Here is a 17,272-nt window from a genome sequence, read left to right as displayed (position 1 = left end):
AGAACAAATATTACCTGTTCTGCACCTGGAACAGGATCACAAAGAAAAGAAGTCCCTTTACTTTGTCATCCCTCCACCAACAAGTCCTATTTTTCTCACTTTCTACCTCTGACATGAAGCTTCTCTGCTGTTTTCCTCTTCCAACAACCTTCTACGTAACTTTAGTCCCATCTTCAGATCTAGCTCACTTTGTCTCTCCTCCTGTACTCAGCCCATCCCTTCACCCACCAGCAGCTCTTACTCCTTAAAAGGAAAAGAACAGAGCATAACTTTGAAGCAAGATCCCACCAGCTTACCCATCTGTGAAAGTATTGGGCCTTTTTATTTCCACCACCAAACACACTACCTTCCCAACTGCTCAAATGTTTAGTACACTAAAACTTCCTGGCTCAACTGCTCTAATAAAAATATTCCCAGTACGGTCTCTCACACTTCCTTGACTGTATTTCTAAGCTCCTATTCTCTTCAGCTTCCCTTCATTTTCACCTACAGTCTGGTTTCAATATCTTTTTTGTGTTTTGGTTTCCATAACACTATCTTCTATGTGTCTGTTCTTGTGTAAACCCTTTCTCACTTGCTGTCTAAGATGACAAAATATCCTGGGGCTCTGGCACAGCTCTTGATCCTCCTCCTCCCACTACTATTTCTAGACTCTCCATCACCTGTCAAACCTATGGTTTAACTACTGCTGTTACCTCCAGTCAGTCACAAAACCACCACTGCACTTTTGTTTTGCTTTGCTCTATCAAATCCACTGCACCAATTTTTCCAACTGATATATTCCACAAAGGATCTAACCAGCAACTTCAATCAAAATTGTGTATTTTTTCACAGTGTTCCATATTATTTATTCCAGTTGACAACACCACCATAGTTGTTATCACTCCTACCCTCTACAGATAATTTTCAACTTTTTCTTCTCTTTACACCCTGTTCCTTTGGTGCTACCAACAGCCAGTAAAAAGTCTGTCTCTAACAGCAAAATTATCAAGAAGATGTATACAATCTACATCCAAATTAATTTGTGCTTTTGGGGGCTTTTATTACTTTTATTTTTGCCTACCTTTCTAGACCTGTGTGTCTCTCCTCTCCCAAAGAGAAAAGCACTACAACCTAAGGAATCACAATTAATCTAGCCCTGTGAATCAATTATAAGAACATACCCCACATACTGAGTTAAAGCATACAAAAATAACCTCAAGTACACACAAAGACCAAGAAGAGTAAAATAACCTTCCATTATCCCCACCACGCTGCTCCCAAAACAGAATCTGGTCATTAACAACTCCTGTAGCAATGCATAGGGAGTGTAAGAAGAATTGGGCAGTTACTAGTGTATATTGATTTTTACTGAATTATTAATAGAGTTGTAGAGAAACTGGGCAAGTTGGATTATAAGTGTTAGCACTGTTGCAATTAAACTAATAAGAGACTTATATTTTGACTAGACTGATAAAGCATCAATTAGACTAAAATTAAATTCTAACTATTGGTTCTTCACACAAAGGCATGTTCTTTCCTAGCCCATAACTAAACTGCACAGATAACACATATACATATTGTATACATCTTGGTGCTTTTCCCTTCATGCTATTTTAGATCTCTGATCTTTGCTTAAGTTCACGATTTCTCTGTGCATCTCCTGTGAGGAGACCATCAAGAAAAAAAATACTTTAAATAAAAGGACTCAAAGTCTAAATTCCTTGACAGAAGTTCTATATAGCTTTGCAATAAAAAATATAACATTACAGCATTCAGAAATATCATTTTTAACAGTAAAAAGAGTTGTTTTTATTTCAACTTCCCCCAGTTTTTGGAAAGGAAGACAGACTGTTGAGATAAAACTGTCCTTGTTAAAACATGCAGTAGGAGATATTGCTCAACAGCTACTCGTGAATGTGAGATTCTTGGAAGAAATTAAAGCCTTCATCTCAGTCTTGTGAAAACATCACTGGACTCCACACACATCATGTAGTTTTAAAAATGAGTATCACAGGAATATTTTGAAAACAAATATTGTCCACCATCATGTAGTATTTTACTTGGCAAACTGCATCTTCTTACTATTTAATATCTTATAATTAATTCATATAGTAGTGTATACGTGATGAAACAAGTAATTATACATAGTTATTTGTCAGACATGAAAGCATCCCGGGGGGCCTTTCCTTAGGCTCCAAGTAACTAGTCTGATACAGTTGCATACTGAGAATAAAAAGGATGTTGTACACGATTAATTAGAGAATTCCAAAAATCAGAACAACTTACTGACACACCAGCTCATGATCCAACCCCCTTCAGCACTGCACTTAGTTAGAAATAGGTCTGTAAATCTGAATTGCAAAATAGTATTTTTCTTTTCTTATTTAAGTATGACAACTTCTCATCATTTTGAACTGTGAATGTCAAGAATTTCAAAATACTTGCCACTCTTCATGTTTTTGTTTCCCCCTATTTCAAAATGGTAATAAGGAACATCAATATTTTTATACAGAAATTACAAATATGTATCAGGTTCTTCTCAGGAAGACACAGCACAGATTGTATTGCACCAATATATTTTAAAACTCCCTACTGGCAGACAGTAAAGACAGTACCTGTAAGCAGTGGTAAGGCTCCTGTGTGTGGGTTAGACTGTATTTGGGGTTTGGGTAGGGTCTAAATCATGCAGCATATTCTTGTCAGCTCCCTGGTAGATTACTGCCCGTGTTACAGAAAAGCGCCGATATCACAACTCAGCTGTCTCTCAAACTGTGCCAAACTAGTTATGAGTACCATAACAGATACAAATACTGTGGCTGCTATTGCTCTGCACTCTCCATGAAAGAATATCTATTTTAAATTCAGTTTGCCTTAATGCAAGGCATTTCTGTGTCTTTGTTAAAACCCTTGGGGATCCAGCCTTTATGCATTGTTAAGATGCGTCACACATTTAGACTGAGGTTTTAAGTTACAAAAGAAATCCAACCATTTGGCTGTGGGTACTTTTCACACACTGAAAGCACCTAATTTTTTCAGTAGTCCCAGCTAACAGTGAAAACTGGGCCAAAAGTAAAATAAGAACAAAACTAAGACTTTATTTTCTTTTCTCTTTTGCTTGGAGGTTGCAGGTCTACTTAATTTGTATGGAAACCTTCACCTTAATTTCTCATTTGAAGCCAAAATACATCATATTTTTTTATTGCTAGTGGAAAAGGGCTGCTCTAAGTACAATAAAACCTCTCCTTACCAGATACTAGTAGCAAGGTTTTAAAGTTTTCGAGAAGCTCCCTATATATGATTAGTTTCAGCTGTTTGGTTTTTTTAATTGTAGTAACGTCATTGTCAGTCCTGGCTATGGCTGGATGATAGAAAGATTCTGAACATAATTACTGCAGAAAGCAAATAAAATCAAATAACACTGAATCACATCCTGCAATTTGTACACATACAAACTATCCCACTGCTACAAGTGGTGGAGCTATCTGTACCTCAGAAGGCACCACACTTTATAAACTGGTGTCAGGGATACTGCTTGTGCACTTTAAGTTGGGAATAAGCTTTATTGTTTTCCTCAACTGAAGCAATGGCAGACAAAAAGGATTGGTCCCGCTCTGACACACTGACACATTAAAACTGCTTTTATAATTCTTCATATTAAGATTTCTCAGTAACATAATGATGGAAATAAGATGACACTTAGTGCTTTTGATGAAAAAAATATTAATAATTAATAACATATTAATAGTATTTAATATTAATGTTTCATTTTAATATTAATACCATTTAATTCCTTTTTAATAGAGATTTGGAAATAACATTCTGCCCTCCTGGAGTGAAAGGTTTTCCTTCTGCTTGACTGGTTTTCCAACCCAACTCCAAATGACTAGGTACTGACTCAAATACTGCCAGCTGATGGAGGTGGAAATCTTTATTTCTTAGCTATATGTGATACCATTGACACTTCTCACTTCCAAAAAATAATTTTTCTATGAAGAGGGCAGTGGGAGTAGCCTTCCCAGGTTCACAAAGCTGACAGTACTGTAGAGCTTTTAAGTAGGACTCTTACTGAAGAAAAATGGTGCATACCACAAAGACAGCAAAGCTAGCAAATAGCCCAATACTGTCTGTTAAAGACCCAGAGGATTTAACAGAATATATTCTAATAATCTGAGGTTTATCTCCATTATGGAAGTCTCTTACTTGCACTCTTCCCAATATTACACTTATTTTAAGAGAAAATATATTGTTGATAACTGTACTTGGCCAATACGATGCAACAGTGTATCCCACTGCAATTTGACTATAACTATTTATCCATTACAAGATTTCTTCTATTCACTAAAACCTGTGAAATTCAGATTAATTTTGAAAATTTAATTTGTTTTTTTAAGATTAAACAAGAAGATAAACAACAGACTGTACTAATTAGGTAACTGAAGAAGTGCAAATTCATATTGTTGGGGAAGATGGTTAAATAATGCATTACTATTTTTAAGCATACACAGGGATAAATCAGTAAACCTTTCCAAACAGAATCATAACATACAGCTTTGAGCTAGGGGACACCTGATAAGGTCTAACCAAGAGGCATTTCTGATGTGCTCCAGAAATCTCTGTAAAGAGACAATTTCTCCTCTAAGGCTGCTAACTTCCCTCCACTGAAAATGATTTGAATCAAGCCAGCTTATTCAAAAGCAGATTTCTCAACTGAAAACCTTCTCCCCTCGAGGGACAATCATCAGTGAAGCTGATGTAATTCTCAAATCTAGACAAAGTCATTCAGTCTTTGGTCTAATTTCATCTGCTACACTTGAAACTGGGACAAACATGACAAGAGCAGAGAAACTAGAAGAGTTACTGAGGAAAAGGATAAATTAGAATATAAATGGAAAATTGTTTCACAAAAAATTGTTTAATAATTCTAAATTATGCCAGATTGTTAAATTAGCTGTGTTGTGTACAGTGCAATTAGTCCAACTAAGTTTCCGAATATCAAAAAATAAACATTATGGTCCACACACCCATAATGTAAATTTGTGATGTGTAGAGGGCTGACCCTGGTCAGCAATTTAGTGCCCAGCTCCCTTCTTGCTTGACTCTTCAATGGGATGGAGGAATTAATGAAAAGAGCAAAAGTGAGAAAAAACTCATGAGCTGATATAAAGACCATTTAATAAGTGAAGGGGGACAGGAAAAAAAGTGACTCAAAGGTAACAACACTCTAGCTCCCACCAGCAGACTGATGTCCAACCAACCCCTGAAAAACAGCCACAATGTACACCTGTTTTCACTACTGAGAATGCCATCATAAACCTAAACCACAGCACCAGCCACAGGCTGCTATGAAGAAATTTAACTCTATCACAGCCAAGATAGATATGTGACCTTAAACAGCCTCTGCATTACGCAAAATCCCCTTGATCAAGAAGTAAATAACCCAGTTCTCTCAAGTCATGTTCTGTCTTGGTCTCCACAAAAATTACTGTATTCCCCTGTCTTCTTTCTTGAGCTTCCTTTCTCTGTTTAATCAGCAATCCTTGGCAGCACTTCTGAACTGAAATCAGATTTTGCACAGAGATAGTTGAAATATGCTCCTCTACATGCATCAGATTATCTTCATAGCCAAGAGTCACAACCTTTATCCTGAAAAGCCTTTTCAGCATAACTCTACCATCATAAAGCAGCAGGTATTGAACACTATTTGAAATATATTCCAGAGGGTGATCTTGAATTTGAGAGCACTGCAGATGTTGCTTTGGGAAAAACTAATTACGCTTCACCAGAACACCTGTTTTAGTAAAATGTTGATGTTAGGCAGGATGCTGTATTTAAAAGCACCTATGCCTGGGCAGCACAGCATAATCCATAGACGGCCTGCCCACAAAGTATCTCAAACTGCATAATAGCCTCAGGCAGAAAATAGATTGAAAAGTATTTGTAATAAGGCTTACAGCATGTAAATGAAGAAATACCAATTCTTTAAGTATTGCTTTACGCAGTACTCTGAGGGAAAGCTAAATGTGATGTAAATATTAACAAATATTATAAACCAGGAAGTTATAAAAGTATCCAGAGATCACACAGCTTTGGAAAAGCACCGGTTCATTCCAGGACAGAAGCCAAACTCTTCCATCATTCAGCTAAAATTTATGCAGCTTTTCCAGACCCACACTGAAACCAGCTTTGAGTGTTTTTATTTTTGTTCTTCTCCTTAAGGGGAAGTTTTGCCAGTGGGAGCATCACTATTTCTGTTTATTCTTTCAATTTTGACATGGCTGGAGAACAAATCAGGATTGTATTTAGTGAAACGTGGCTCTAACACAGAACCAATGACATCCTATTTTGCAGTATATATGAAGTTTGTGCAGTGCAAACACAGAAACAGCTCTCATATCTATGGGCTCTAGCCATTACAAAAAGCCTTCTCTGAAAGGCTTTGTGTTAACTCGACATTTCTATACCTGGCATTGCTTGCAATTAAAGACCAAATAATGGCAGAGTGAAGGAAGGGCATCCACTGAGAAAGGGAGGTTGGGACCATTTCAGCCTTTCAAGACGAGGCATAGGATTCTGAAAAGACTTGGTGTTACACTATTGCTATTGTGCCATTTGCTGTTAGTTAGTTTAGTATATAAGGTAAGAGTCCCTTTCCAGAAATAAAGAAAACCTCTGCTCAAAGAGACATTTGAACTGGGAAAGGGCTACAGTAATAAAAGCACAACACTGGAGAAACATGGGTATTTCAGTCCCCTGCCCCTTATCTTCCACAAAAACAATCAAACTTTCAATTTGTAACTTTCCCTACCATCCTTCCAGCACATGGCCCTCGCAGTCAGTCAGGGATGGACAGTCAAGGACAGGTCTGGACCCATGTACCAACTGTGCATAGCTCAAGTGTGGTGCCAACACTGCAGCTGGGGCACGGAACCAGCAGCAAAGCCAGGCTGGTTTGCCTGTTGAGGCAGCTTCACTCCTGGCAAGGAGAACCTTTTGGGAAGTGACCCAGCCTCCTGAGCTTTGCTTATGTGGGCACATTTTCCTAGTGTAACTTATTCCCATTACCTTCAACGTGAACAAGTGTTCCTGGATCAAGAACATTTTTAAGTGACAATTTAATGCCTTCAAACATAATATGCAAAATTAGTACTTTTATGTAATGTGTCCCAATCTTTTATTCACTTATGCATGTTCTCTGAAAGCAGTTAAGCAGATTCATAATTACCACGCAGAACCAATGTCATTTGCCCATACAGGAACAATTGGGCCAAGAAATCTCAAAAAATCATCATATTGAAATCAGGTACCGCACAAACTGGTAAATCCTCTTATTATAAGAATGTATCAGCCTCACATATGATAATCTACTGTGTCCTCATCAAACATTTCACCCTCAATGCTGATACAAGTTTCTTTTCTTTTTATTGCTTATGGCATGCTTGGCAAGTTCCACACAAAGCCACACACTCTAATGTGAGAGACTTGGAGATCACAAAGAAGGTGGAATTTGTTTTTTGCTTTCATTCAGCAGAGTGACAACAGAGCTGCAGGAAAAAAATCTCTTAAAACCCCTAACTTCACTGTAACTCCATTGCTCCAGTGACTCCCTCAAATAGGGAAAGGCTGATGAGTTCCTGGAAACACAGATCCATAGCCTAAGCCACAGGATAGTCTCCAGAGACTATGGGATAAAAAGTGGTTGATGCTACAAGTTACACAGCAGGTCCTGATGTCAGATGCCTCCTGGAACATGATGAGGGCAAGGGATTTGTTTCTGTATGATTTTTAGCTCTGCTTCTCAAAACTGGCTTACATCAGAAAGCTTACCATAAAATTAAGGAGAGATGTATATGAAGCTGAATTAATTACATGCTCTTTTCCTGAAAACAGCCACAAATTCTCAAACCTAAATCTACAGATGAGCATTTCCATTGACGTTAATGCAGCTACTAATTCAAGCAAACTGCAGGCATTAACTTCGGCAGAGTTCAGCCAAAGGAACAGTCTTAAAAGGCCTCGATTTATCCCATTTATTGTGCATCACCAGAGAATAATGCAGGTATTAGGAGGGACTGCAGAGCACCTTAAACTACATCTACTCACAGATGCTTGACTTTGAATTCAATCTGAACAGAACTACTTATTAGTCAAAGCCCATCCTGCTGCCAACACTTAAGCTTTTTGGTAAGAATGGCCTGACAGCACACTGGTATTACATGTGTACAGACTCAGGGTTTTCATGAGGAACAGTAACAGTTAGCCCAAACACCAGAGACTGTGCAGAGGACTTTGGTTTCCACTGCTGGAGTGGTGATTGGTTCCTTTCACCTGATTATGCTACATTGTATAGATGATTCTCTTCTGATTAAGTAGATTGTTGCTCCCTGATACCAATAGAGACACTCAAACAATGACTCTTTACTCAGTATGATTAACAGTACCAGAATCTAGTCTATATCATTTCTTACTTCCTGGGGAGAGAGAAGAGGAACAGGCAGCAGTGAAAAGAGAAACTGAATGTTACACTGACTTGTTTTTCAAATGGTTGAATTTAGGCTGCCTAAGTATCTGAATACCAAGAAAAAAAAAAATACAGGAAAATTTCCCTCTGGAAGCATGTTTCTAATTCAAGACCTCAGCCATATTAACTGGTCACCTCCATGCTGATCAGATTTTTAAATTTTTTTCTTTAATTACTTTATCAGAGAAATTATTTTAATTGATCAACATGCTGCACATCTAATTCATCGCACTGAATATGTCTATCCCTTTGACAACTTATGAAGCAATACATTCATCCCACAGTAATTTACACAACAGTGCTAAGCATGTGTACAAGGTATCACCTTCACAGTAGGCATTGTCCTCTCGAAGGGCTCGGAAGCCATCTCGGCAGCTACAGACAGCTCTGTCCTCTAGGTTTCGGCAGACAGAATGCTCCATACAGTTATGTCCTTCCGTGCAAAAGTCATGACCTGTACAGAAACAAGCGTGACTGAGGGTTAAAAAGAATCCAGGGATTACAAAACATACCTGTCAAAGACAGTCCTATCTTCTTCTCAGTTAGGTCAAAGAATACCTTTCTATTGTCTGTGAGATACAGAAAAATAAATTGTACCAAGCATGAAATGGATGAGAGGAGTAGTAAAGGCCACGAGAACAGACTGTCTCTAGGTCTTCAATTCAATTTCAGGTTATAGCACTGATCTGAAGCAGCTGGATAGGAGGCTTGCTTAAATCCCCTTACTGTCTCCTTGTCATTGTTAATTACTTTTACAGGACATGTCTTAATTATATATTTCTTGTCACTTTCATTTTTTTATTTGTTTATTTGCACATATATAAAAGAGCTTAACAGCTTAGACACTCAGCATCTCATTTACCAGTGATATTACTTTTTTTTCTAGCACTTTTAGTTCCCAGGTGTATTTATAAAATCCTTCTGTATTTAACGAAAAGTCTTTGATAAACATTGACTTGTTTTGCTTTACTCTCCCCTTATCTCTTCCCTTCCTCCACTAACTGAATACTCTTTCCTTATTGCATCGTTCTTTCCATTACAGAGAATTTTATTTTCAAAATCTTACCTGTTAGCCACCCCTATTTCCTATTTTCCTATTTTCTCTTTTCCATTTTTCCTGAATGTGGCCATTTTACACTGCACCTTAACTACAAATTTTTAAGATTGTGAAGTTCTTTTTGAGGCTGGAAAATTTAGATTGAACCTTTCAACTCAGTAGGTTTCTTTTTAAATTTCTTCTGTTTGCTCTCATGAAATTTAATGATTTAATGTTGCTGAACAGCATTAAATCATCCTTTTTTATGCTGAAATCAAGCTGGTTCTAGAAACTGACTTGAAGCTTCTACAGTTTCCAGATCTGTATATAAAGGTGTGGAGCTTGTCTCCTTCCCTGTTTTCTCATTAATTTTATTTGTTTCAAGTTTCCTTCTTTCACTGAAGCATTAATTGATCAAGCAGCAGTACTGTTTTCCAATAATTACTTTCTTCTCTCAAAACCACAGGAGACCTTGGGAATGTGGATCAAGCTCAGGGGACCAGGACTGGTGTAACAGCAACAGCTCCAGAATGCAACCTGGCATCAGGCTGCAACACAAGCCTCTTGCAAAATAGCAAACTTATTTTTTGGCAGTAAAGATTATTACTTTTATCATTCCACCTGGTTTCTGCTTCATATTTTTCTGTGAAAGAGCTTCTAACCCCTAACCTCACAGAAGCTTAGCTAAACAAGGACCCCAAGCAGGACAGTGGCAGCAGAGATGCTTGGAGGTCAGGTCAAAGAAATCTTTTTGCACTTGGACAGCTCAGGAACCAGTGTGAAGCAGCAGGAATGAAGCAAAAGAAGAAAAGGAAGCAGAAGATCCCATAAAGGCAAAATGTTTTACTATTGAGACCCAGTGATGTGGTTATGACAGAAACATCACAGACCTCTTGTGAAATGAAAGGCTGATGTTTTTCTTTCTCCTGCTGTGGGCTGTCTCTCTAACCTAGAGGTATGCTTAGGTAATGTTACTTAAATATTATCATTCACCACAGCTACCACAGTGCTGGCATCTAACATAGGACATTAAGGAGCAAAATACTCTACACTTTCACTGTGCTAGAGGGTCTCCAATACTCCCTGACGACAACAGAAACATGTGCATCAAGAGCAACCTCTGGCCATGGCAACATCTACTCCTTGGCTTTTTGCTGCCCTCCTCACTGAATCCTGAGTTCATGGCAAAGCAAGAGTCTTATTTCTGGGTTTCCTTGCCTGTATTGGATTGTATCAAAATTTGACATTAACTAAGAAGACACATGTCATCCAGAAAGGATGAGAGCTTTCATACTGATTTATTATTATTATTAAGATTCTCAATACTTAAACAGCAGCTGTATTAATAAACAAAATACATGCTACTGAATAACAGCCTGCCACAGCTTCTTGTTTATCGAATAAGCTCTTCTCCCCATCAGAAGTCAAGCTAGCATAGTTCAGGAAGGCTTGAAAATATTCAGAAAGCACTCAACCAACATGCATAAAAATTTTTTAACTATAGAAAGGCACAAGAAACATAGAATCCTTTTCTCTCAGCTACTGCAGAGTTAATAAAAAATTATCATTAAAAAATCCTTTTTGACTGTGACAGACTTGAAGACCTGTCTTCTCTTAAGTTCTTTTCTTCTACTTTCTTATCCCTCTGCTTGATGCCATTAATCATATCACTCATGTTTGTGCTGAGTAGCACAGAAACAGCTATAGCTGCACTCTTCACTGAAGTATACCTAAAATCAGCCCAAGAGTCTAACACCTTCCTTCATGCCAGGTATCAATTTATCTTATTTAGCTATAGAAGAAACAGATGTAGCTACTTGAAGATGCAATTGCTCAAAGCTTTGAAGATACTGGTGTTAGTCCAGATCAAAAGGGTGGGCCAAGGACTCAGAGCACTTGCTACACCTCTCTTCTTTGGTAGGGATCACACTGGGTGTAGCACACAAAGGTGCACAGCATACCAAAATATTCCCCAAAGTTTGTGCTCATAGATGCAGACAACAACCCCAGAGAGGTAAACAAGTTACTCCAGGTACTTGAACAACTGCATAGCACAAACAGTTCTCTGAAAGAGATACCTCAAAGCACCTCAGAAAGATGCTGGCAAACATGAGTATTTCTCCAATCTATTTAATTTGGACACTGGAGTGGGTGAAGGGGAGAAAAACTGCTAGTTATGTATATGATTTCTTAGACTTTCCACCCATTTTTGGCTGGAATAAAACACAAAAACATGTTTCAAAGAATTCACATTACTAAACATTTTACAAACAATTTTCAGATGTCACAGTGAAGTTCTTACCTATTCAGTTTCCCAAGACCTACAGTGACCATCATGCATAGGAGTGTCCTATTCAAAATTATCAGAAAAAAAGTCTATTTGTAATCTGTAAGAATGAAAAATTACACTGAGCTTATATATATCCTGCTATTGCCTTACCTTTACAGATTTTGCAGCAACTGTGAGATAAGGGGATCTGTTGAGATTCTGGGCAGTTCAAAACTGTACAGCTATCTTTCGGAATACGCTGCATTTTGTGGTCCTGTTAAATTGAGGTAATTGATTAATACTGTGAGACAGGAAATAAAGAAAGTTATAACTTTAGTGGAGTTTCAGCATTATAATGCACAAAAAAAACCAGCCCAGGCCAAACTCCAGGTACCTTCAAAAACCATTTGAGAGGACAAAATAGCACGATAAAAGCATCAGGAATTCCCCTATACTCAAACTTTTTCAAGCAAGCAAAGGTGATGCAACAACTCTCATGCTTCTCCTTTCTTAGCTGTCAAGTAACTTGCCTCAGAAGTTTCTCTTAGTATCATGCCTGAAAGAGTAACAATTATTTCTAAAAATCTGAAGCAGCAGATTCCAGAGACAAGGGTCCCCATAAAGAATACTCTAAAGAAGCTTCTTATTTATACAGCAAGTAAAATCAAACTTGAACATCTCTGATCTCACTGCTGTGGCAGTAACACTGAAGGAAACTAGCACTGAGTCCCTATTAGGAAAGAGAGAGTTTCTCAGCTAAGTTTGGATCAGGCATCTGGAAGTGCAGAATGCCACAAGATGGTGTCTAGTATCTTCAGGCACTCCGTGCAGGTCACATGAAATCACTGCAGTATGGCCACACAAAATGCTTGCCTTAGCAACCTGGCTACCATGGGTGTACCACCTTTAGGCTCCCTCAGGCCATAAATAATGTGTCTTACAATGCTCTAATCATGATAGGGCAAAGAAAGAAAACAAGGCAAACAACAACATGCTCCTCAGAGGCATCTGCCTTACAATAAGCAATGTGGTTAAAATAAGACTTCAATGTACTCAAGACCCTGCATTTCTTCATGCAAGAAAAGCATCTAAAATAATGCATATGCCATTGTATGTATGTGTGTGCTATTATTATTATTATTGGTCTAGCATTTAATTTTAAATCCTCTTTAACTGTGAAATATAAAGATGAACATGAACACAATGGCCAATATCAAAATTACTGCTCAAACTTTACCTTAGACAATCTTGACAGAGAAGCCAACCCTAATCTGATAATACAGTTAAGCAAACCAGCCACAGATGTGCTGTACACCAGAACAAACAAAACCCGTCAATCCCATAAGATAAATTAACCTTTGATAGAAATAACATCAATCAGGGTAGTCTGGATTTCATTTAATTCCTTTGTAAATTCTAATCTGGAAGATAATTTTTCATTCACTTATTTATTCAAACAGAAATATTACTCAAACAGAAAAGTGCATGCCTATAGCACACACAACTGCAGCAGCCAATAAAAACAAAACATGATGGTTCTAATTGCATCCAGACAAAAAGAAAAAATTCCATACATTGCCTTGATAACATCATTATAAGCCTTCAAGCTTGAAACCAGTACTTGTGCCAATCCTACTAATACCTCTTGACCTGAAGTCATTAATTATATCCTTTTATGAAAGCTCTGGTAGTAATAAAATAATGCCCATCTATGAATTCCTAAATGACCAACGAAGTTTACAGTACATGGATTTTCTGCTCTGAATTATCATTCACAAGGCCATTCAGTCCTTGAAAAACCAACATTTCAATCAGCCAAAGCTGCTGCTTACTATTTCTACCGAGACTGAGACAACCTATGAGAAAACAAGTCTAATCAACAAAACACAGACTAGCCCAGCCAACAGAGGCATTTTTTTCATACAGTATCGCAACTGCCAGCTGCAAGAAACACAAGGCAATGTCACATCACTTTTGATGGTTCTTAATTATGTCCATTGACTAATCATAGAATTCATGTCCTGGGTGTCATGTTGAAAATATGAGCTTCAGAGCCCTAAAAAGCCTACAGCTGAATCCAAAATTATTTTGGGTCAGCTTCTCCTTGCCGCTCTCAAAAGGGTTTCAAGCACCTACTGCAGGAATTAAGCTCATAAAGATTAAAATCAACAGTAGTTAGACAAGAGTTTCCAGTTCTTCTTTGTAAAATACACCTTTTAACAACTGTATGAAAATGTTTGTGATTCCAGAAACTGATCTGATGGACAGCTCCATGGCAAGAGGAGTTGCTTGCCTCTTTTTCTCTGCCCTAGAAATGTGCGTTCAGGTTTTCAATTCCACCCCGCAGCATGCAGCTCTCTAACCAGACAGGATTCTTCCCCATCCTCCCCAGACAGACAACACAAGACTCACTGCAGCAGTTTGTATAATTCTCAACCCACAACTGTCCCTGGGGTATATTTTGCCATTAAAGTGTACTTGTGCCCTGAAGAGCAGCTCTGTTCAGGCAGCAGGGCAAGACTCAGCATCAGGTATGTTCTGTTTACAAACAAAAACCCCACCCCTACTCCATTTCCATTGCTAGAAATACCAGATACCTGGTGTACCAGCTCTTTTCCTTCCTTTTCCTCTAGCTTTTCCTCTAATATTGATCCTGAATTCCAAACTATGCCCCCATCACATTCGTGTATCTCTTACACCTGAGCATATAATTTTGAACAATAACACTGCAAATGGAAGCATAAGGTAGTCTGCTGCTGTTTTATTACTGATGATGGGGATGATACCTAGGGAAGAAAGAATGCTGTTTGACTGTCGAGCTGTATCATCAAAGTAAAGTAATGCAAAGTAAAGCTATGCAAAGTAAATTGATTTGCAAAAATTTGATGTGGAACTCAGACAAAATAAACACAGGACCTATTAGATGCCTTTTCTGTCACTTCCCAAGGTATATCTGTCTGTATTCCAAAAGTTTCTTTCAGTGGGACTTTGATATTTCTAACATGCAAGAATTTTTATTCCATCAAGAGTATTCTTACCTTGCACTCAAACAGAACACAGTCTCCTGAGCTTGAATACACAGTTTCTCTTTGCCCTTCAAAGTAGGTTCTGCCTTCAAATACACACACCGCTTCAGAGGGAAAAAACAAAACAAAACAAAACAACACAATGATTTTGTATAAATATGTTGGCACTCTGCTTATAGAACTGATACATTTTCTTAAACATAACTGCATTTCAAAATGAAAAGACTGATTCAGCTGCAAGAATATTCTAAACCCATCTACAGGACTCTTGGATATCATAAGAAAAAAAATTAGAGGAGAAAAAAACCCCACGAACTACTCAGAAAAGCAGATGTAAGTAGAAAGGTGAAGGATGTTGAAGCAATAGGGAGTACAGATAGCTACTGAGACAGCAGAAGAGACGTGTCTCGGGTCACACCAAGGAAGGTGACTGCCTGCAACACAGCTCGGGTGCACACGAAACTGGAGCTGTGAGAGCAGTGCCAGTGGCATTAATACGTAATTAGTTTCTTGAAGAGGAATGTTGCATGATGAAGGGTGATCACTGAAGCCACATGTTTATTTGTTATCACAGTCCTTTGAAGTTTCATCACCCCACACGGTTATTTAAACATTATGGATTTGTATCTTGATTATCCCAGTTCTTTATCATTACTGCTGAGGCATATTACAGTATATGAATTTTATTGCACAGTAACTGACTTTTTGTGACTTTTTTTTATCCCCCAACAAAAAAAGGATCAAATCCCCAATGATCAAATGACAGATGGATGTCACTAGGATTGGTGTTTGTTATACCATGGCCTGGTGCTGTTCCTGTGCCCTGGCACATACAACAGCATGCTGACACAGCTCATACTGGATTGCTCACCAAAATTCCTATTCAATATTTAAGACTTCCATAAAACATCCTCACAGCAAACAGTCTTGCTTTTTTGTTTTTTTAATGGGTCCATTACTGCAATTACATTATGCAAAATATAAAGGCTGAGTAACATAACTGCTAGGTACAGAAAATCAGATGTCTGTCTCTGTTGCTTAGGACACAGTCAAGGCTCATCAAGTAAGCATAATCATGAAATAACAGGAGTAGGTTACAACTTTTGAGTTCTAGATTACATGTTAGAGGTCTAATTTGCTAATCATTGATTTGGAGATGCAAATCAATTATACCTTCACAGAGAGATTTATCTATACTGTTTAAATAGACTGTGATTGGCAGACAAAAATATCTAAAAGTGCAAGACTTTTTATTGGTTTATTTATTCTTTTTAATTTTGAATATTTTTTTAAATTTTGAATATTTTTTTTAATTTTGAGTCACCTCTGGATTTACTTTTTTTACCTTTGAATTACAGCATTACTCCTGTTATTTTCTTTTCTACTTTATTTTTCTTTTTTAACTTGCAGCTCCTTCTTATTACTTTGTCAGCATGTAAAGTTTTGGAACTGATAATGAAAAAGAAGTGATGGGTACAGCAACAAAAATGGGTTTTTTGAAACTGAAAAATTTGAGTTATAATATCTTATAAAATATAAAGTATCTTGTGTGACTTAAGCATCCAAAACATTTTCAAGAATTGGTATCACAGCATGTTGCAACACTATAAATCCCATGAACTGCAGAATTTGCCGTCAGACTTAAGAAAGTACGGAAAAGAGCCATAGGTCAGAGGGGTAACAGAAAGTTTGTACAACATCCACAAAGAAAGGTGTATTGCGTTTGCATGGCCAAGCTTTGGTAGCAGAAGTGCTACAGGGGTGGCTTCTGTGAGAACCTGCAGAAGCTTACTCCATATCCAGCAGAGCCAATCCCTGGTGGCTCCAAAAATGGACATGCTGCTGGCCAAGGCTGGGCCAGTCAGAAATGGTGGCAATGCCTCTATGATAACAGATTTAAGAGGAAGAAAACCAAAAAGTTATTACACAGTTGTAATTGTGGCCAGAGAAGAGGACAGTGAGAATATGTGAAGGGAACAACTCTGCAGACACCAAGGCCAGTGAAGAAGGAGAGGGAGGAGGTGCTCCAGGTATCAGAGATGAATTTCCCCCACAGACCATGGTGCAGACCATGGTGAAGCAGCTGTACCCCTAACAGTCCATGGAGGTCCATGGGGGTGCAGAGATCTACCTGCAGCCTGTGGAGGAGCCCCAGCCCAGAGCAGGTGGATGCCTGAGAGGAGGCTGTGAGAGAGAAGCCCATACCAAAGCAGCCTGTCTTTGAAGAACTGCACCCTGTGGAAGAGTGACCATGATGGTGTTTGGTGAGCAATCTCTCCCAGTCCTTATCTCGACTCGCTAATCCTTTGTTACATTTTCTCTCCTCTGTACAGCTGTGGAGGGGAGTGAGAGAGCAGCTTTCGGGGGGTGCCTGGAGTCCAGCCAGGGTCAACCCACTGCACACAGAGTGTGTGACTCACAAGAGTCATAAAAGCTCAATA

General features: G+C 38.3%; 1 protein-coding gene across 2 annotated transcripts in view; it reads right to left on the bottom strand.

The window, feature by feature from the left end:
• NELL2 (neural EGFL like 2) overlaps window positions 1–17,272 on the bottom strand; it is a 140,258-nt gene that overhangs the window by 69,221 nt on the left and 53,765 nt on the right. For both annotated transcript variants that reach the window (XM_048301087.1, XM_048301088.1), the window contains exons 10-12: window positions 14,844–14,935; window positions 11,977–12,079; window positions 8,826–8,954 (exon numbers count right to left, since the gene is read on the bottom strand). In XM_048301087.1, coding sequence (XP_048157044.1) covers window positions 8,826–8,954; window positions 11,977–12,079; window positions 14,844–14,935 — 324 coding nt within the window. The remainder of the gene's footprint in view (window positions 1–8,825; window positions 8,955–11,976; window positions 12,080–14,843; window positions 14,936–17,272) is intronic.

The sequence above is a fragment of the Corvus hawaiiensis genome, chromosome 4 (genome assembly GCF_020740725.1).
Source record: "Corvus hawaiiensis isolate bCorHaw1 chromosome 4, bCorHaw1.pri.cur, whole genome shotgun sequence".
In the NCBI taxonomy this organism is placed as follows: Eukaryota; Metazoa; Chordata; class Aves; order Passeriformes; family Corvidae; genus Corvus; species Corvus hawaiiensis.
This window is presented reverse-complemented; position numbering and strand designations above follow the sequence as displayed.